This window comes from Phacochoerus africanus, chromosome 11 (genome assembly GCF_016906955.1).
Source record: "Phacochoerus africanus isolate WHEZ1 chromosome 11, ROS_Pafr_v1, whole genome shotgun sequence".
NCBI classification, from domain to species: Eukaryota; Metazoa; Chordata; class Mammalia; order Artiodactyla; family Suidae; genus Phacochoerus; species Phacochoerus africanus.
The window spans coordinates 26,298,483-26,319,630 of record NC_062554.1 but is presented as its reverse complement, the minus strand read 5'-3'; the positions used below and the strand labels follow the sequence as shown (position 1 = coordinate 26,319,630).

At 39.9% G+C, this 21,148-nt stretch overlaps 1 protein-coding gene and 1 non-coding gene across 2 annotated transcripts in view; both read left to right on the top strand.

The window, feature by feature from the left end:
- The window catches only part of MRE11 (MRE11 homolog, double strand break repair nuclease), a 60,084-nt gene that overhangs the window by 20,035 nt on the left and 18,901 nt on the right, over positions 1 to 21,148 (top strand). The window contains exons 10-14 of the mRNA XM_047752128.1: positions 1,070 to 1,150; positions 6,458 to 6,584; positions 8,166 to 8,266; positions 9,456 to 9,629; positions 15,547 to 15,609. Coding sequence (XP_047608084.1) covers positions 1,070 to 1,150; positions 6,458 to 6,584; positions 8,166 to 8,266; positions 9,456 to 9,629; positions 15,547 to 15,609 — 546 coding nt within the window. The remainder of the gene's footprint in view (positions 1 to 1,069; positions 1,151 to 6,457; positions 6,585 to 8,165; positions 8,267 to 9,455; positions 9,630 to 15,546; positions 15,610 to 21,148) is intronic.
- LOC125112306 (U6 spliceosomal RNA) lies at positions 12,079 to 12,185 on the top strand. The gene has a single exon (XR_007131100.1). It is a non-coding gene; the product is annotated as a U6 spliceosomal RNA (small nuclear RNA).

Sequence of the window (21,148 nt, the reverse complement as noted above, 5' to 3'; positions counted from 1 at the left end):
GCTGATTTGATAATTTGTTCCTTGTATTAATGAAAGCCGGCTTTGATTGGGGAATGGCAGGATATTTAGAGAGGCTAACACATTCTCTCTCTCAATAATCTCCATCAGGCAGCCCTTTCGCCCTGAAAGCTACCCCCAGATAAAAATCTTAAAATGTGTCTGCTATGCACCTTGTCACTTCCAAGGTACTGCAAAGTCCCATCGCTCTCCCCATGCAGCTTGCCATCCCTGAACCTCTGCAGAAGTTCTAGGGCTCCTGTGAGGTTGGGTGAATGCGATTAATGTTGTGTGACTTGACAGCCCAATAACCTTCATTGCTGACACGCATTTCAAATCCTGTAGTCTCTTCTGCTTTGCATTTTATTCTTACAAAAATAATGGTAATGATAATAATAATCATTGCTATTCATTGACTTCTTATATATTCTGGGCGCTGTTGGCAGCATTTTGCATTTAATCCACTCAGCAGTGCTAGAGGTAGGTAGAGGTTACCATCCACATTTTAGAGAGAGAGGAGCTGAACCTTAGATAATGTAACTCACCCGGGGTCACAGCTTCACCAGCAACATGTCACTCACGTAACTGAAAACCTTAAGAGTTTGCCGGTTTCAAGATCCAGAAGCTCATTGCTGTTTCGCTCTCTCTGTTTCGGGGTCTAGTCCTGCGCCACCCCCTCTGGTGGTTTTTTTTTAAGCTTCACTCTAAGGAAGGCATTTTCATGTGGTGGCCCACAGACTTAAATTGTCCTTATAGATGGAAGAATCATTTTCCCCAGTAGTTCCGAATAGACCCCTAGCATTGAGTTTCCCTGGACTGAGGTCATGGACTTGTCCTTAACCCTAGTCTCTGGAGCCAGAGAGATGAAAAATGAATGGATTGTCCAAGCCTAGGCAGGAAGCCCAGGATTTCTCAACTTTGGCACAATGGACATTTTAGACTGGGTTATGCTTTGCTGTGGGAGCCTGTTCTGTGCACGGTAGGGGCTTTACAAACCTCTGATCCCTGCTTCTGATGCTGGCCAGTAGAACCCTTCCCCCTAGTTATCATGATATTTTTCCTTTATTTTGAGATTGAAGAAATCCTTGAAAATGCAGAACGGGAACGTCTAGGAAATTCTCGACAGCCAGAGAAGCCTCTCATACGACTGCGAGTAAGTCCTGTTTAGATCAGTTCAGCTTTATTGATTTTCAGAGGATAGTACTGTACAGTGTACGTGTTTTTTTTTTTTTTTTTTTTTTGAAAAGTAGGAAAGAGAAAAGTTCCCTTGTTCAGCGGGTTAAGGACCCAGCGTTGTCACTAAGTGGCTCACCTTCAGTCCCTGGCCCAGGAACTTCCGCAGGTGGGGCCACACACACAAAAAAAGAACAGTGATAAAGCTGTTGGGATTTGATTTAATCATAGTTTCATTCTGATAAGTTAGATTTTTTTTTCTTTGTCTTTTTCTATATAGTCTGTTGTATTTGATAGGCTGGCTGAGCTGTCTGACTTCACTGTTTACTACTCCCTCCCCTGCAGGCCTCCTTGCAGTCCCTCCACTGGATCAGACACACTCTCACCTCCTGCAGCTCTGCTTTGATGTCACCTCAGCGAGCCCCAGCCTAATTAAGATCACAGTGCCCCAGGCCCTCTCTCCAACACTCCTGATTTCACTTACTCTTCTCTCTCTCTCTCTTTGTCTTTTTAGGGCACACCATGGCATATGGAAATTCCCAGGCTAGGGGTTGAATCAGAGCCACAGCTGCTGGCCTACGCCACAGCCACAGCAACTCGGGATCCAAGCTGCGTCTGCGACCTACACCACATTTCGTGGCAATGCGGGAGCCTTAACCCACTGAGCAGGGCCAGGGATTGAACTTGAGTCCTTATGGATGCTAGTCGGGTTCCTTACCACTGAGCCACGACAGGAACTCCCCCTTTTCTTTTTCTTTTCTTTTTTTTTTTTTCTCACAACCCATCCTCCTAAACAGCTATATACAATTTATTTATTTTGATTATTGTTTGTCCTTAGCTACAAAACTTTCAGCTCTACGGAAGCATGGGGCTTTGTGAATCTTGCTAACTAATATAGCCAAAGATCTCAGAATAGTTCCTGACATAGCAAGTGCTTAAAACCTATTAGAATTAAAAAATTCCAAGAAATTTTTAGGTGTTTACTGTGCCTCTAAACCTGCTTAACTTTTCCACCATGATATATACAAACAGATAACAGCAGCCTTTTTTTTTTTTTTTTTTGGGTCCCTGTGCCTTGCTCTTAGCTCCTACCCTTTCTAATTTTCTTCCGAACTCTTTAGAATGCATAGCCTATATACTGCTCATCAAACATTCTCTTCCTCAATTCACCATAATCGTGGCTCTCTGAGCCACCATCTCAGGTGGAAAAATGACCTTCAATTGTCAAATCCAATAGATTTGTTTCATCATGTTGCATCACTCTTAGGCATTCTCTTCTACAAGTTACATTTGTCCCCTCCCATCTCATTGTCTTCTTTTTAGTCAGGGCATATGGCTTTATTAACCACCTGTAGAATGACAACTTCCAAATTTTTACCTCCAGCTTAAATCTCCTTGCTGAGGTCCAAGAGTCCTTCTAAAGCCTGGAGCACAAGGGGTGCGGGCCTCCAACCAGCAGCATTGGTATCACCTGGGAGATTCTTAAAAAGGCAGAATCTTAGACCCCACATCAAACCCACTGAATTGCATTTCAACAAGATTCTCAAGAGAGTTATATGCTCGTTACAGTTAGAGAGGCCCTGGGATATGGAGTGTGAGACAGTGAGTACAGTCTAAGGCCGCACTGCCTGGGATTCAGTCTGGCTTTGCCATTAGCTATATGACCTTGAGCCACTGGATCTCTTGTCCCTTGGTTTGTCCTTCATAGATTTACAAGAGCTAAATGAATTAGGTAACCCTCCCCCCCCGCCCCGGTCCCCTTGTTGTTGCTGTAGCTGCACCCTGATTATCTCTTACCTGGTCTGTAGCTGCAGCTGCCTCCCTGACTCGGCCTTCAGTTTCCTTCTTCCCCCACTTTTAGCCTCGCCACGTTAATGCCAAAATCATCTTTGTAAGATCCAATCTTGCATGCCTTTACTGCTGAAAACAACATAACAATCTCACCTTGCACAGACAGGAACAAGTCTAAACTCTTGGTGGCGTTCAGTGGCTTTACATGACATGGTTCAAACCCATGTCTTTGCTTCTACCCCATTTTCTGCTAACCCCTCCTAAACACCAGTTATATTAGACTAAACGTTGCTGTTCCCTGGGCCCAGTGGAGTTTATTTCACTCTTTTGTTCACACTGATCCTGCTCCCTGGAATGTACTTCTCCTCCTTGAACACCTACTTAAAGCGTCCGCTCTTCAAAGGAAGCCGTTCTTGTTTTAAAAAATTTTTTTTTAATTAAAGTGTAGTTGATTTACAGTGTTGTGTCAATTTCTGCTGTACATCAAAGCAAACCAGTCATACATACATTCATATATACATATATATATATATATATACACACACACACACACACACATATATATGCACATCCTTTTTCTCACACTATCTTCCATCATGTTCTATCGCAGGAGATTGGATATAGTTCCCTGCACTGTACAGTAGGACCTCATTACTTATCCATTCTAAGCGTAATAGTTTATATCTACTAACCCCAAAATCTCAGGCCCTCCCACTCCCTCCCCCTTCCCCCTTGGCAACCACAGATCTGTTCTCTCTGTCTGTGAGTTTGTTTCTGTTCTGTAGGTAAGTTCATTGGTGCACATTTTAGATTCCAGGTATAAGTGATATCAGATGGTGTTTGTCCTTCTCTTTCTGACTTACTTCACTTAGTATGAGAATCTCTGGATGCATCCATGTTGCTGCAAATGGCATTGTTTTGTTCTTTTTTAATGGCTGAGTAGTATTCCATTGTATGTATATATGTACCACATCTTCTTAATCTATTCATTTGTCCGTGGACATTGAGGTTGTTTCCATGTCTTGGGTATTGTGAGTAGTGCTGCAATGAACGTAACGGTGCATGAATCTTTTTGAGTGATAGTTTTGTCCAGATATATGCCCAGGTGTGGGATTGCTAGATCACATGATAGTTCTGTAATTAATTTTTTGAGGAACCTCCATACCGTTTTTTGTCGTGGTTGTACCATTTTACATTCCCACCAACAGGGTACAAGGGTTCCCTTTTCTCCACACTCTCTCCAGCATTTGTTATTTGTAGATTTATTAATGATGGCCATTCTGACTGGTGTGAAATGGTACCTCACTGTAGCTTCGATTTGCATTTCTCTAATGATAAGTGATGTTGAACATTTTTTCATGTGCCTGCTGACCATCTGTATGTCTCCTTTGGAGAACTGTCTATTTGGGTAAAAGAAGCCTTTCTTGCCCTCCCCTCAGAGTTGATGCTTCTTCCTTCGTGTCTTCAGTCTATTTTGTACACAGCTCTTTCAGCCCCAGTCACATTTTGTTTGCAGTTACTCATTTACATGGTTTATCATCCCAGTCAGCTTGTGAGTTTCTTTACATCCAAGATGCTGTTTCATCTGTGGTTGCTCCCCTGGCCTGGAGCAGAGCACCCACTCATTGTTAGTGAATGAGTTTTGTGACTCTTAGGAAGAGAAAATTATAAGTAAAGCTTGGCTGGAATGCAGTTGTTAAAAATATCTGAAGAGTTTGGAGGAGACCCAATAGCCCGAGCATTTGACATTTTCTGTTTCAGAACACAGCAGCTGTAGAATGTTCTGGGTAATACAAACATGGTTGTTATGGGGGAACCACATAGTTCCCTTTATCAGGGCAGAAGATTCCATGTTTCTCATCTGTGTCTACCTGATACCATTGGAACCAAATAGACTTCGATAGAAAGTTGACATTCTTTTTCCTAAACACAATAAGTTATTCATTCATTGGTGAAACAAAAGAACAAATATTTTCATGTAAATAATATTCAAAAAGTACATTGTATTGACTAGAGGACCCTCATTGATTCATTAATTCAGTGAATGAATATCTGTTGAGTATCTTTTTTTTTCTGCGAGCAGAGGATACACTGATGGTAAAATAGATGAGGCTTATAGGGGAGATGTAATAAACAGGTAGCAGATGTGCGAACAGAAATCTCACTAGTGCTCAGTGTGCTGAAGCGTGTGAGTGGGGTGGAGGTTAGCAGCTGTCTGAATAGGGTGGTGATGTGGTGCAGTGCTCATTCCCAGAGGCTGCTTTGAGAACAGCTTGTTTAGGGAAATGGTCACATCTCTTGAAAGCAATGTCACGTTCTTCTTTGTGAAGGGCTTGGGACCACTCCGTACTCCTTCAGACAGAGGCTGCCTTGAGAGCACTGTTAGCTTGAAATAGGAACAGTTGGGGAGTTCCTGTTGTGGTTCAGCGGGTTATGAACCCGACTAGGATCCGTGAGGACGCGGGTTCGATCCCTGGCCTGACTCAGTGGGTTAAGGCTCCGATGTTGCCGTGAGCTGTGGTATAGGTTGCCGGCATGGCTTGGATCTGGCGTTGCTATGGCTGTGTGCAGCTACAGCTCCGATCGGACCCCTAGCCCTGGAACTTTTATATGCCACAGGTGTGACCCTTAAAAAACAAAAGCAAAAAAAGCAAAAAAAAAAAAAAAAGAAATGGTTGGCCCAGAAACCGTTGGCCACTGTATCTATAGGCCTGCACCTGCAGATATGGAGGGCTGGCTCTGTTATGCGTTTTACGTAAGGAACTTGGACATCTGCAGAAGTTGGTCTCAGGGATTTGGGCACCAATCCCATGCAAATACCAATCACTTCTCAAAGCTCACAGACTTGGTTCTTTTCCTACATGGATTTTCCTAGCATTTGATTTGGTCTCGTGTGAAAGCATAGCAGACAGTTAACAAATGCCTTTAGGGCCAGCATTTTATTTCGGTGGAGAATATCTTTCTGTTTTAGCTAGTTAGTTAGTTAGTTAGCTATTTTTTCTTTTTTGGCTGCCGCCAGCCTGTGGAGCTCCTGGGCCAGGGAACAGATCTTAGATGAAGCTGAACCTAAGCCACAGCTGTGGCAACCCTGGATCCTTAACCCACTGTGCCAGGCTGGGGATTGAACCTATGTCCCAGCATTCCCAAGATGCCTCCAATGCCATTGTGCTACTGTGGGAACTTCTCCTTCTGTTTTAGAAACTTAAAAGTTGGTTTAGAAATTTCACCTTTTCAGATAATGTTCCTGGTACCTAGACTGTTAGCGTATCATGGGAGGATGGGCTCATTCTGACGCTGGAGGAATTTTTAACCGCATCTTGATTGCATCAAATAATTTTTTGCATAAGCATAAATCTTTGAAACTTTATCTTCTCAGTAGAATAAATGGTATATTATCATGATCTTTAAACTTAATTGTGGAACATTTAACATATTAACTTAAATATTACACATACATATAAATACTGAAATTGGTCATCTGTATTCTTATTTCCAGGTGGACTATAGTGGAGGTTTTGAACCTTTCAGTGTTCTTCGCTTTAGCCAAAAATTTGTGGATCGAGTAGCTAATCCAAAAGATATTATCCATTTCTTCAGGCATAAAGAGCAAAAGGAAAACATGGGTAAGCTAGTTACTTTTACAAATTAAAAATTGCCTTTAGGAGTTCCCTGGTTACACAGCAAGTTAAGTATTTGGTGTTGTCACTGCTGTGGCATGAGTTCAGCCCTGTCCCAGGAACTTCTACATGCCATGCATACAGCCAAAAAAAAAAAAAATAAATAAAAATACTTTTGTAGGCTTTACATAAATCAATCTCTAATAAAAGTATAAAATAATTGAAAATGTTTTAGTATGATTCTTTCTAATATCTTAGACAAATAAACTGATAGTTGGAATAATTAGATCTCTTAGGTAGCAGGTGTCTAAACCTGAGTCTGGCAATAAAGAAATGGGAAGCTTTCTCTGCAGACATAGATTTTTTAAACATGCTACCAAGTAACTACACACACACTCTAGAGATTGTTTAAAAGTCCTGAGTCAGATGGCCACTGTGTTTGCTATCTGCACATTATTTTCACATTATTTTGAGAAGAAATCATTTATTTCTTCTGTGTCATATTTTCTGTTCTTACCTCTGTTGTAGCACTAAACACCTTGTATTGTCATCATTTGTTCTTTTTTTTTTTTTTTGTCTTTTTATGGCTGCACCCGTGGCATATGGAGGTTCCCAGGCTAGGGGTCAAATCAGAGCTGCAGCTGTCAGCCTACATCACAGCTTATGGCAACGCCAGATCCTTAACCCACTGAGCTAGGCCAGAGATTGAACCTGCATCCTTAGGGATGCTAGTCGGATTTGTTTCAGCTGAGCCACGACTGGAACTCCCAGTCATCATTTGTTCTTATGGGCAGCATCCTATCATTTTTGTCCTTGTATTTTCCATACCGGATTGCACACCTGCTAGATAGCGTTCATTTCCCTGACAAAGGTTATGAGCAGAGCACATACTGGCCCCTATGCTTTTGGATGTCTTACCCAGTAACTCTTTTTATTCTTTATCTGCTGTTTTCTTGAGACAACGCTTCTGCTTAGGAATGCAGCAAAGTTGCTTTAAGTATACTTCCCATTTGTCACAGAATAAAAAGTGTGCTTAAAAGCCAAGTTAATTAAATTAGTACTTTTTACTGTTTCATCAAGGACATTCTCAAGTGAAACTGGCTTTGTTTTGAGCTGTGAGTACAAGGTGATGATGACTGTTTGTAGAGCTCAGAGCCACTGCCTTGACCCATCTCAAGGCAGGGGTAGTTTAGTCGCGATTGCTTTTGGATCATCAGTGCAAATGTCAACACAGTGGAAAAGGTACCTCACCTCGCAGTATTGTTGTGAAAGCACTTTTGACCTTGAGCTCCCCGAACTGGTAAGGGGGGCTCTCAGAGGTCTGGGGACCACCCAGCAAGACCAGCTCTGAGAGGCATACTCCTTGGAGATTAGGAAAAGAAATACAGACTTTGGGGAAACGCCTCTCAATATTAGCAAAAATGCCATGTTTTTGCCTCAAAATTTACTACGTTGAGCACGCTGACAGTTGATAAAGTTTGGCCCGAGTTCCTTCATTTACAGCAACTTGCAAGGGGTTTGGACCCTTTAACATTAAAGTAGAAGCTGCTGATTTTTTTTTTTTTTCATGGACTTCTTTTTTTCTAGGAGAAGAGATCAACCTAGGGAAGTTCATCCCAAAACCTTCAGAAGGAACAACTCTCAGGGTAGAAGACCTTGTCAAGCAATATTTTCAAACTGCTGAGAAGGTAATTTCTTCATTACAGTTCCCAATTTGAATAATGGCTGCTCTGTAATAACAGATTTTCATTTTGGATTTGATAGTTTAAACAAAAGGAATCCTCAAAATGTTTCCATGAAGTAGGGTGATAATTACATTCCTTTATATTATTACACATCATGCAAAGTAAGTGTTTAATCAACGTTAGTTATTAATATTGTTACTATCTTATCTATCCTTGTTGATGCTGTTATCCTCTTTAATCTCTAAGTCTGAATTCAGGATTTAATTTTCTTGCATCTGGATGTAATTTCAGAATTACTTTGTTAATATAGCTCCTTGGATGGTGAAGCTTCGCTTACTGTCATGTGTATGTGCCGCTTGGAGACCCTCTGTTTGTATTAGCTTCCTACACTACTGAAACAAGTTTCCATAAGCTTATTTAGTGCTTTAAAACAACGCAGATTTATTGCCTTAGAGTTTGTAGGTCAGAAATCTGACACTAGTCTCCCTGGACTGAAATTGAGCTATTGGCGGGGCTCTAGGGGAGAATCCATTTCCTTATCTTTTCCTGCTTCTGGAGATGCTCAGGTTTCTTGGCTCAAGGTCCCCTTCTGTCTTCAAAGCAAGCAGCGTTGTATCTGTCTGGCTGTCTTTCCCCAGGTGTTTCTCTCTGACTCCCTTCTTCTCTCTCCCCTCTTCTATTTTCTAGGATGCTTGTGATTACACGGGGCCTACCTGGATTATAGTCCCTGACAATCTCCCAATTTTCTAGCCAGCTGATGAGCAAGGTTAATTCCGTCTATCACCTTAATTCTCCTGGGCCGTGTAACACAGTCAGGTCCCAGAGATGAGGATGGGGACATCTTTAGGGGGCCCTAATTCTGCCTCCCACCGTTATTCTGAGTTAGTCTTTTAGTCCTTCACTGCCATTTCCAAACACACGCCCAGCCACTGAGGCCTCTGCATTTTCAGTCTTGTAACTCTACTCCTATTTCTAGTTTTTACTTTGCTTTCCTGGCCCTGAATATTTGTCAGCAGGCTTACTTAACTGTCCACTGTTTTGTTTTGCTTCGCTTTGTTTTCCCTCCAATAACCAGGTGAAGTTTTTGTCTTTTTCCCTGGCAACATTATTTTGTAACTTTCCTTGCTCGTACAGAATTCCTTGGTAAAGAATACTGTTTCTTGCATGCAGTTTATGTATGTGTCTCTTACAGAATGTGCAGCTCTCACTTCTAACAGAAAGGGGAATGGGTAAAGCAGTACAAGAATTTGTAGACAAGGAAGAAAAAGATGCCATACAGGAATTAGTGAAATATCAGTTGGAAAAAACACAGCGATTTCTTAAGGAACGTCATATTGATGCCCTAGAAGATAAAATCGATGAAGAGGTGAGTGACTAACTTGGGGTGGAAAATCTAATAGTTACACAGTCTCTCTTTAAGAGTAGCTCTGAGGTTTGTTTTTTTTTTTTTTCATAAATTGCTAATTAACTACTCTGATTTGTTTAGTTTCTCTATTTATAAAATTGACATTGTAAAATGAGTATTCAATTATAAAATGTCTAATCTTCTATAATGGAGGATTAAATATGGTTGATACCCAATAAACATTAGTTGGGTTTTTTTTGTTTTTTTTTTTGTTTTGTTTTTGCTTTTTAGGGCTGCACCCGTGGCATATGCACCCAGGCTAGCGGTCTAATCGGAACTATAGCTGCCGGCCTACACCAGAGCCATAGGAATGCCAGATCTGAGCCGCATCTGCGACCTACACCTCGGCAACACTGGATCCTTAACCCACCGATCGAGGCCAGGGATCGAACCTGCAACCTCATGGTTCCTAGTCAGATTTGTTTCTGCTGTGCCACGACAGGAAGTCCAGTAAACATTAGTTTTGATGGACTGGGAGTTTGGGATTAGTAGATGCAAACTATTGCATTTGGAGTGGATAAGCAATGAGATCCTTCTGTATAGCACAGGGAACTATATGTAGTCACTTTAGTCACTTGTGATGAAACATGATAGAGGATAGGAGTTCCCTTTGTGATGCAGGGGAAAGGAATCCAACTAGGAACCATGAGGTTGCTGGTTCGATCCCTGGCCTCACTCAGTGGGTTAAAGATCCAGCATTGCCATGAGCTGTGGTGTAGGTTGCAGACATGCGGTGGCTACAGCTCCGATTAGACCCCTAGCCTGGAACCCTCCAGCTACAGCTCCGATTAGACCCCTAGCCTGGGAACCTCCACATGCCACAGGTGAGGTCCTGACAAAAGACAAAAGCAAAAAAACACAATAGAGGGTAATGTGAGAAAAAGAATGTGTGTATGTGTGTGTGTGTATGTGTGTGTGTGTATCAGTTTGCTGTACCACAGAAATTAACAGAACATTGTAAATCAACTATAATAAAAAAAATAAATATCTTAAAAAAATGATCGTTTTGTTCCCCATAGGTAGTGTCTTCTCTTGAAGATCATCATGAATATGCTTAAAATGAACCTTGTAGGGGGAAATTTCTGCTTATTTCAATTTTTTAGTAAGTTTTGTTTGAGATTTTGAATTTCAACTAGAAAATGCAGTTTCTTTAAGCGTAAGAAAAGAAGAAAAGCTCTTTAGATTTGACTACACCAAATTTTTAAATATTTGCATGTCAAGTTGTCAGGAAACAAAATTATAAGGTATTGCTGTGAAGAAAATATTCATATATGGGCAGAATAAAAGGTTAATAGTCTTAATATAAAGGGCTCTTATGAATCCTAAGAATACTAAACATTTCAGTAGAATAATGAACTGAGGACCTTAATAGGTGGTTCACAAAAGAAATATAAATAGCTAATAAGCCTATGAAAGTGGTATTTAACTTAGGATAATGAGAGAAACTAGAATTAAATGTATTTTTTATTTCTCAATGTGGTAACAATTTGAGAAAGATATTTAGCACCCTGCTAGCAGGGATATTGAATTTGAAGAGCAGCTCTGAAAGTGTTTTGGCACTGTACCTCAAGAGGCTGAATTTTCTCTTTAAGTCAGCCCTGGGGAATTTTCCTAAGACAGTAATGAAACATTTGTATGTGGAGTAATTTGTCTCTGTGTTAGCTGCAGTGGGGAAAAGTTGGAAGTGTTTTGTAAGATAAATGTTGGCCCATGCATACTCTAGAATACTATGCAGCTCTTAAAATGTACTCTTTTGAGGACCGTGGAAAAGTATTTTCAGTGTTGAGTGGGAAGAGAATTCCAAAGATGTAAAACTACACGCAATGTGACCCCTATTAGTTTTATTTTATGTGTGTGTGTGTCTGTGCAAAGAATGAAAGAAAATATTCCATACATTATCAGTGCTTATGTTCAGGTAGTGAGATTATAGGGATCATTTCCTAATTTTCTAAATTCCCTCTGAGCTGGAGAATAAAGCAATATTTTTTATTCTTTTTACGGCCACACCTGTGGCATATGGCATATGGAAGTTCCCAGGCTAGGGGTCAGATTGTAACTGCAGCTGAAGCCCATGCAGCAGCCACAGCAGCACCAGATTTCAGCCGCATCTGCAACCTATGCCGCACCTTGTGGCAACATTGGATCCTTAACTCACTGAGCGAGGCCAGGGATCAAACCCACATCCTCATAGAGACTCTGTCAGGTTAACCTGCTGAGCCACAATGGGAACTCTGTAAACAACATTATTTTTAAAACTCATTCCCCTTGGCTTTTATTTTTTGTGATTTTAGTTATTTAACATGGTCCTTTCAAAGTCTTATGGTGTCAACTAATGTACAACCAGTAATATTCAATACCAAGTACTTTCACAGGGAAGGCAGTCAAATGCATACTCTAAAACCACTCACTTGTGCTCGCTTTGGCGGCACATGTACTAAAATTGAAACTATACAGAGAAGATTAGCATGGCCCCTGCACAAGGATGACACACAAATTCGTGAAGCGTTCCATATTTTTAAGTCATTGTTACAAAAAAATAAAACCAGTCACTCTGTGACTCTGGATATTTTAGGTTCATAAATTTTTAGTGGGTGGATCTCTCAGATAAGTGCCATAAATAAAACATGACCATCTCCCCTGAATGTCAAAATGCGAAACTGTAAAGCTCCTGGGAGATAACATAGGAGAAAAATAGATGACCTTGTGTATGGTGATGGCTTTCAGTGTTGAGTGGGAAGAGTCAAAAGCACAGTTCATGGAAAACAGGACAACTCTAATGCGGAAAGATACATGTACCCCAGTGTTCATAACACTATTCACAGTAGCCAAGACATGGAAACAATCTAAATGTCCATCAACAGATGAATGGATAAAGGTGTGGTGTAAATATATATATTTATATCCAATGGAATATTACTCAGCCATAAAAAGAATGGAATCATGCCTTTTGCAACAACATGGATAGACCTAAAGATTATCCTTCTAAGTGAATTAAGTCACACTTAGAGATTATTATACTAAGTGAAGTGAGAGGAAGACATCACTTACATGCGAAATCTTAAAAACAATACAAATGAAGATGTTTACAAAGTAGAAGTAGGCTCACAGACATAGAAAGCCAACTTATAGCTACCAAAGAGGAAAGAGGGGAAGAGGAATAAATTAGGAATTTGGGATTTAACATAAACACACTACTATGTATAAAATAGATTAAACAACAAAGACCAACTGTATGGCACAGGGAACTATATTCAATATCTTGTAATACCTGAATCTGAAAAAGAACATATACATATATATATATATATGTATGTATGTATGTATGCATGTATACCTTCAGTTTTTAAAAATTCATGAGAAGTTCCCACTGTGGCACAGTGGGTTAAGAATCCAACTGCAGTAGGTTGCTGTGGAGACACGGGTTCAATCCCTGGCCTGGCACAGTACGTTAAAGGATCAAGCATTGCATCAGTTGTGACATAGGTTGTAGCTGTGGCTCAGATTCAGTCCCTGGCCCAGGAACTTCCATATGCTATGGGTGTGGCCATAAAACAAATTGATGAAATAAATAATTGATAAGCTGGTAATTAAATAATTTTGGTAATTAAATAATTAATTAATTTGGTAATTAAATAATTAATGAAAATTTTGTGTAGCATAAAGAGAACGAGAAGATAAGTCACAGACGGGGGATGTGTGCATATATGTATAACTTTGTTGTACAGCAGAGATTATCACAACATTGTAAATGAACTATACTTCAGTAAAACTTGAAAAAAAAGATGCATCTGATGGGCTGTTATCCAAAATAATACAAAGCACTTTTAAAACTAAGCAGTATAAAAAATTAAAAATCCAATTTAAAAATGGGCAAAGACCTTAACAGACACCTCACCAAGGAAGATAAGCAGTTAGCAAGTAAGTGTATTAAAAGATGCTCCTTACCACATGTCATTAGGGAAATGCAAATTAAAACAATGAAATATGCCACCACACACCTGTGAGAATGACAACATTCCAGAACACTGACCACACCAAATGCTGGTGAGGATGGGGCACAAAGGGAATTCTTATACTGCTGATGGGAATGCAGAGTGGTGTAGCCACTTTGGGAGACCGTTTGGCAGTTTCTTATAAAAGGAAACATACTCTTTCAGCATTATCTTATATGTCCAAAGGAGTTGAAAACTTAAGTCTAAACAAAAACCTGCACATGATGTTTATAACAGCTCTATTCATAACTGCCAAAACTTGGAAGTAGCCAGGATATCTTCAATAGGTGAAGAAAAGTGTGAAACATCCAGACAAGGGAATATTATTCTGTGCTCAAAAGAAATGAGCTATCAGGCCATTAAAAGACATGAAAGAACCTTAAATGCATATTACTAAGTGAAAGAAGTCAGTTTGAAAAAAATGTCATGTATGATTCTGACTGTTTAACATTCTGGAAAAGGCAAAACTGTAGACAGTAAAAAGATAGTGGTTTTAGGAGTTGGGCAGGGATGGGGTGAGGAGATGAATAGGTAGATTCATAGGGGGATTTTTTTAGGACAGTGACATTTACTCTCTGAAATTATAATGTTGGATACATGCCACTATATATTTGTCAAAACTCATAGACTCTCCAATACCACAAGTGAACCTTAAGGTAAACTGTGGCGTTTGGGTGATGTGGAGGATGGAGTATCAGTGTGGGTTCATCAGTTATAACAGATGTGCCAGTTCTGGGGCGGGGGTGGATATTGATATTAACGGGGGAGGCTATGCACACTCCTGTGAGGGACAGAAGGATATGGGAAATCTCTGTACCTTCCTTTCAATTTTGCTGTGAACCTAAGCTGCTTAAAAAATAAATAAATAAAAAGACTTCTCTGCCCAAGAAAATCTCCACCAAAAACGGAATCATCCCTACGTGGAGTGATGTCATCATGACTTTTGAGAGTCTGTGTGTGTGTGTGTGTGTGTGTGTGTGTGTGTGTGTGTGTGTGATATGTGCTGAATAAATTATTTTAAAAAGGAGCTGGAGTTCCTATCGTGGTGCAGTGGTTAACAAACCCAACTAGGAACCATGAGGTTGCAGGTTCGATCCCTGGTCTTGCTCAGTGGGTTAAGGATCTGGCGTTGCCGTGAGCTGTGGTGTAGGTTGCAGACACGGCTCAGATCCCACGTTGCTGTGGCTCTGGTGTAGGCTGGTGGCTACAGCTCCGATTAGACCCCTAGCCTGGGAACCTCCATATGCCACGGGAGTGGCCCAAGAAATGGCAAAAAGACACACACACAAAAAAGGAGCTTATCTCTAGCTACATAACTGTAAGAGCTTTATGAGTAGGAAAATGTAGTTCTGTAAAAATGAAGTAAAAATGAAGCTTGTATCTTCATGTTACAATGCCCAGGATTGGCAAACAGCAAATATTTGGTAGTTGACTGTTGACTGAATGGATCTTCAAGGCCCACCCACTCGGTACCATTTCAGAGAGTCTCCTGGATGACTTGCAGCCCGGTGCCCAAGAATGATTTGAGCAATGTGATAAATAATTTAAACCTCCTAAAAGGGAGATTTTTAAAACTATTTTACTGACATATAATACCCATAGCACATTAGAGTTTTTCCCTCTGCAGTCTGACAGACTGTTTTTCAGTGACGTGGAATATTTTGGCAGCAGGTGATATGGCTTTGCTTGGGGCCATTTTTTTTAGAGTACATTTCTGAAATTTTAATATAAGTCCCTGGGAATATATGACTTTAACCTTTTGTGGAATGAAACGGTACTTGAATTTCCAAGACCGATGTTATAATGGAAAGCATCTGTTAATCAGGTGTGTATTTACACAGCAGACACGTTTCTAACACGTTTGTGATTTACTCATTGTAATCCAGGTACGTCGTTTCAGAGAAAGCAGGCAGAAGAATACTAATGAGGAAGATGATGAAGTTCAAGAGGTAATTTTTCTGTAAATTCCTTTGCTTATGTGCCATTTCGTTAAATCAGAGAAACTAGTAGGTTTATTCGGAGTAGTCAGTCCCCAGGACCCAGGTTTGGTGGGTAGAACGGAGCAGGAGTTGGCTGTGATCAGCTGCCTTTGACTTATTCCAGTCAAATCTGCAAATATTCTGCGTGCTGATAGTCTCTTTTTTCCTTTTGCTCTTGTTGAGCGTTTGTGTATTTGCAGGTGGGGGGCGGCGGGGTTTGGGAAAAGGACACTAACCTATTACAAAAAGAGCTCTCATTAATCAAAATAATACCCAATTGCTCTCAACATCTTATCTGTATAAGATAAAATACTACCCTACTGAGCAAACAGGAAGAAATTTTAGTGCTTTGGTTGGCAATATCGTCATAGGTAAATCCATGGTGTCCGCTGGCCTTTCTCAGATGTTGAAATTAGCTTGCTCTCCATCCTCCCTGTCCTCTCTGTCTCTTTGCAGACTAGGAATTTGAGATTATTCCTGTTAATTTAAACTTCAGGCCTCTCTCTGGTACTAGGAGAATTCATGATTGACATATATTTTCCTATTTTCTCATTGTCCTTAGTGATTTATGATTGCCGCCTAGTATTTAAAAATTATTTTTTTAGTTATTTACTTTGGGGCTTTTGACTTGATTGCTTTCGTTCAGCATTTTGTGTAGTACCTGTTATGCATAGCCATTCAGCTTTTTATTAGGAATGTAAATATGAAAAAGGTATGGTCTGTGTCCATCAGAGAGTCTTAATTTAGTAGGTGAGACAGACATATGCAGAAAGAAAATCCTGTGACCTAGAGTTTCATCCTCACTGATTTAGTGCAACTGTCCTGCTAATCCATTTTCGGTCCCTAAATATTTCAGAACTGTAGTCAACAGATAGTGAATTAGAAATAGTTGAAGCATTTGAAACATCCCTCAAATTTACTTTTACAAGTCCCACTATTTTCTTTTTCTTACTTTTCTTTTTTTTTTTTTAACCCACATCTATGGCATGTGGAAGTTCCCAGGCCAGGTATCAAACCTTCACCACAGCAGCAACCTGAGCCACTACAGGGACACTGCTGATCCTTAACCTGCTGTGCCACAAGAGAACTCCCTTTTTTTGCTTTTTTAAAAATTATACTTGATTTACAGTATTGTGCCACCACTATTTTCTCTACAAAAATAAAGAGAATTAATTGGAGCCCCGTTTTTTAAAAAGATACAAATATTTTAACATTAATAATATAATATATAGCTTAAAATAATATATTAGTAGTATAACATATAATAAAAATACAAATAAATATAATAAAATATATAAATTTAACTTAACATTTATTATAAAATAAATGAATTTAATTAATTTATTAATAAAGAATAATAAATTATAAATGAAGTAATAAATAAAACATAAATGTATTATTTTATAATTATTACAAATATACTTATATATCTATTATCATTTTTTAGGGCCACACCTGTAGCATATGGAAGTTCCCAGGCTAGGGGTTGAATTGGAGCCACAGCTGCCACCTTACACCACAGCCACAGCAATGTGGGATCTGAGCCACATCTGCAACCTAACGCACAGCTCACAGCAACACCAGATCATTAACCCACTGCAGCCTCATGGATACTAGTCGAATTAGTAACCTGCTGAGCCACAGTGGGAACTCCTCAAGTACTTTCTTAATTATAAGTTCATATTTAAATAAAAGGCCAAACAGTAAGGATTTTAGATTGTGCAGATCATATATGGCATCTGTCACATATTCTTTTTAAAAAAATAATCCTTTAATTAATTAATTAATTTTTATGGCTTCACCTCAGCACATGAAAGTTCCCAGGGCAGGGACTGAATCACCTTGTGATCTGTGCTGCAGTTAGAGCAACGCCGGGTCCTTTAACTCACTGCGCTGGGCCAGCGATCAAACCCAGACCTCCAGAGTGACCCAAGCCACTGCAGTTGAATTCCTAACCCACTGCGCCACAGTAGGAACTCGTATACTCCCTTAAAAATGGAAAAACTACCCTTAGTCTGATCCACACTTCATAATTGAACTGGCCTCTGATTTCTTTCTTATGTTCTCTCTGAATTGAGGCAGGATTGATATCCTCTTTTAAACTATAATACCAAGTGCTCTTAAGAGTAAAACGGCAACAAATGGGATGGGAGAAAATATTTGCAAATCATATATATGATAGAGGATTAAAAACCAGAATATGTAAAGAGCTCCTAAAATTCAACAATAAAACAACCTAATTTAAAAATGGACAAAGGACTTAAATAGATATTTCTCTAAAGAAGATATATAAACAGAAAGCACATGTAAAGATGCTCAATGTCATGAAATCATTAGGAAATGCTAATCAAAATTTTGATTAGAACCACAGGCTACCATGCCATACATCTTTGGATGGCTATTGTCCAAAAATTAGAGAGTATTAGTATTCTTGTTGGCAAGAAATATGCAGAAATTGGAACCCTTGCACATTGGTGGTGGGAATATAAAAGTTACTATGGGCAACAGTATAATTCTCAAAAAATTAAGCATGGGACTTCCCATTGTGGCGCAGCCAAAACAAATCTGACTAGGAACCATGAGGTTGTGGGTTTGATCCTTGGCCTTGCTCAGTGGGTTAAGGATCTGGCATTGCCGCGAGCTGTGGTACAGATGTAGCTTGAATCTGGGATTGCTGTGGCTGGGGCATAGGCCGGCAGCTACAGCTCTGATTCGACCCCTAGCCTGGGAACCTCCACATGCCGCAGGAGCAGCCCTAAAAAGCAAAAAAAAAAAAAAAAAAATTAAACATGGAATTGCCATGTGATCTAGCAATTCCACTTCTCTGTATTTACCAGAAAGAATTGAAAGCAGGGACTTGAACAGATATTTGTTCCATTTAAGCACCAATGTTCATAGCATTATTTGTAGCAGCTGACAGATGGTAACAATCCAGCATCTATTCAAAGATGAATGGATAAACAAAATGTGGTATATACACCCAGTGGAGTCTTGTTTAGTCTTAAAAGGAATGAAGTTCTGATACATACTATAGCATGGATAAACCTTGAGGAGTTCCTGCTATGGCTCAGTGGCAACAAACTCGACCAGTATCCATGAGGATTCGGGTTCGATCCCTCGCTCAGTGGGTTAAGGATCCAGCATTTCTATGAGCTGCAGTGTAGGTGGCAGATGTGGCTCAGATCTGGTGAGGCCATGGCTCTGGTGTAAGCCTGCAGCTACAGCTCCAATTCAACCCCTAGCCTGGGAACTTCCATGTACTGCAGGCGCAACCCTTAAAAAAAAAGAAAGAAAGAAAAAAAAAGAAATCTTGATTGCTGAATATGGTAAATCAACTATAATAAAAATTTTTAAATTAAAACCCCAAATCTTGAAAAACGTACTAAGTGAAGTAAGCCAGGCACAAAAGGAGAATGCTCTATGATTCTGTGATACAGGATACCGAGAGTAGTCAAATTCATACACTGTAGAAAAGTGATTACCAAGGGATTGGGTTGGGGGTTAAGGATGAAGGGTTATTGTTTAATGGATATAGAATTTCAGTGTGGGATTATAAAAAAGGTGCAGCGATGGCTAATGGCAGTGATTGTACAACAGTGCGAATGTATTAGTGCCACCGAAATATATACTTAAAAATGGTTAAAATGGTAAATTTTTATGTTGTGTATATTTTACCACAATGGAAAAAAAAATGTAATACCAGGGTAGTATGTCTTTAAATCTCACAAAAAAAAATGTGGAAACATTGCGTGGCCATTGGCTGTAGGCCTAGCCCTCATGAGATAAATTCTTAGAAGTAGTGTAATTCCAAGATATCAGTAAATTCCACAGTCTGTTACACAGAAAAGATAGAGTTAAAATATTTGCGTACAATGTTTGGGATGCTAAAGTGAAGATAGAGTATTTAGACAAAGGGAAAGTATGAAATTTAGCAATGATGGTAATTCAGTCTAAGAAATAATCGTTGTTGGAGTTCCCATTGTGGCTCAGTGGGTTAAGAACCTGACATCGTGTGGGTGAGGATGTGGGTTTGATCCCTGGCCTCGCTCTTTGGGTTAAGGACCCTGCATTCTGGCAGGTTGCAGTGTAAGTCGCAGTTGCAGCTCGGATCCAGGTGTGGCTGTGGCTGTGGCATAGGCCTCAGCTGCAGCTACAGTTCGACCCCCAGCCTGGGAACTTCCATAGGCTGTAGGTGCAGCTGTAAAAAGAAAAAGAAAAAAGGGAAGTGATAATCATAAAAAGGCATATGCGTTTTATGTTTTGCTAGATTCTGCTGTATCTCTCCAAATATGTTACCCCAGTTTACGTGCTGACCGATTAGTATTTAGGAGTGACTATTTCCCTGCATTTTTACCATCATGATGTATTACTGCATCTTTCGATGTAGTGGAAATAATGGTGAGAAATTACTCCTTACTGTGGTTTTTCATTTCTACTGCTTTTATCACTAGTGAGTCTGAGTAACTCATATAAGTTATCTTTATATGAGTCACCTGGTCATATTTTTTGCACAGCATAGTTTTTGGCTCAGGCATTGGTCTTTCTCTAATTGATTTATGAGAGCACTCAGGTTAAAGCGTGTGCACACTGTGTGTGCATTTGTGTAGCAGAGCAAGGGTTTTTGTCATGTACAAGATGAAAGGTTTTTTGTTTGTTTCAATCCAGAGTGGGCAATGAATTAAGAGCCTTTTCCCGTCTGTGAAGATAAACATGCAGGAATTTTCCTCCTCTGTTCTGTTAATATGGTGAATTACATTATTTCATATCCTATTACTGACTCATCCTTGGTATCCCTTTGTGAACCTCCTGGTAGTGGGTGTACTGGTCTCCATGTGAGCTTTGGATTCCCTTTGTTTGCTTTGGTATTCGTAGGTAAGATACTGTAACTTTCCTCTGGTGCATGCTGTCCTTTGTCAGTTTTCGGTACCATGTTATGCTGGCTTTATAAAAAGAAATTCGAGGCTTGCTTTCTTTATGTTCTAGTACTATTGAAATAACCACGGAATCATCTGTTCTTTGAAGATTTGGTAGAATTTACTCATGAAACTTTCTGGTTGCCCTTTCCGGGAGCCTAGTTCTTTTAACAATTTTCTCAGAGTTTTCTTTGTTAATTAGTCTGCTGAGACTGTTTATCTTTTCTTGGCTCAGTTTAGTTAATTTATTTTCCAAATTACTTAAAAATGAGCAGTGTTTTGTCATAATTTGTTTAATTTTCTCTCTCTCTCTCTTTTTTTTTGTCTTTTGTCCTTTTTAGGACTGCACTCGCAGCATATGGAGGTTCCCAGGCTAGGGGTCTAATCAGAGCTGTAACCACTGGCCTACGCCACAGTCACAGCAACGCCAGATCTGAGCCTCATCTGCAACGTACACCACTGAAGGAGGCCAGGGATGGAACGCACAACCTCATGGTTCCTAGTCAGATTCCTTTCCAATGTGCCACAACGGGAACTCCTGTTTATTTTCCTTAGGTCTTCTTTTCCCCCTCCATCCTCATTTCTTTGCTTTAATT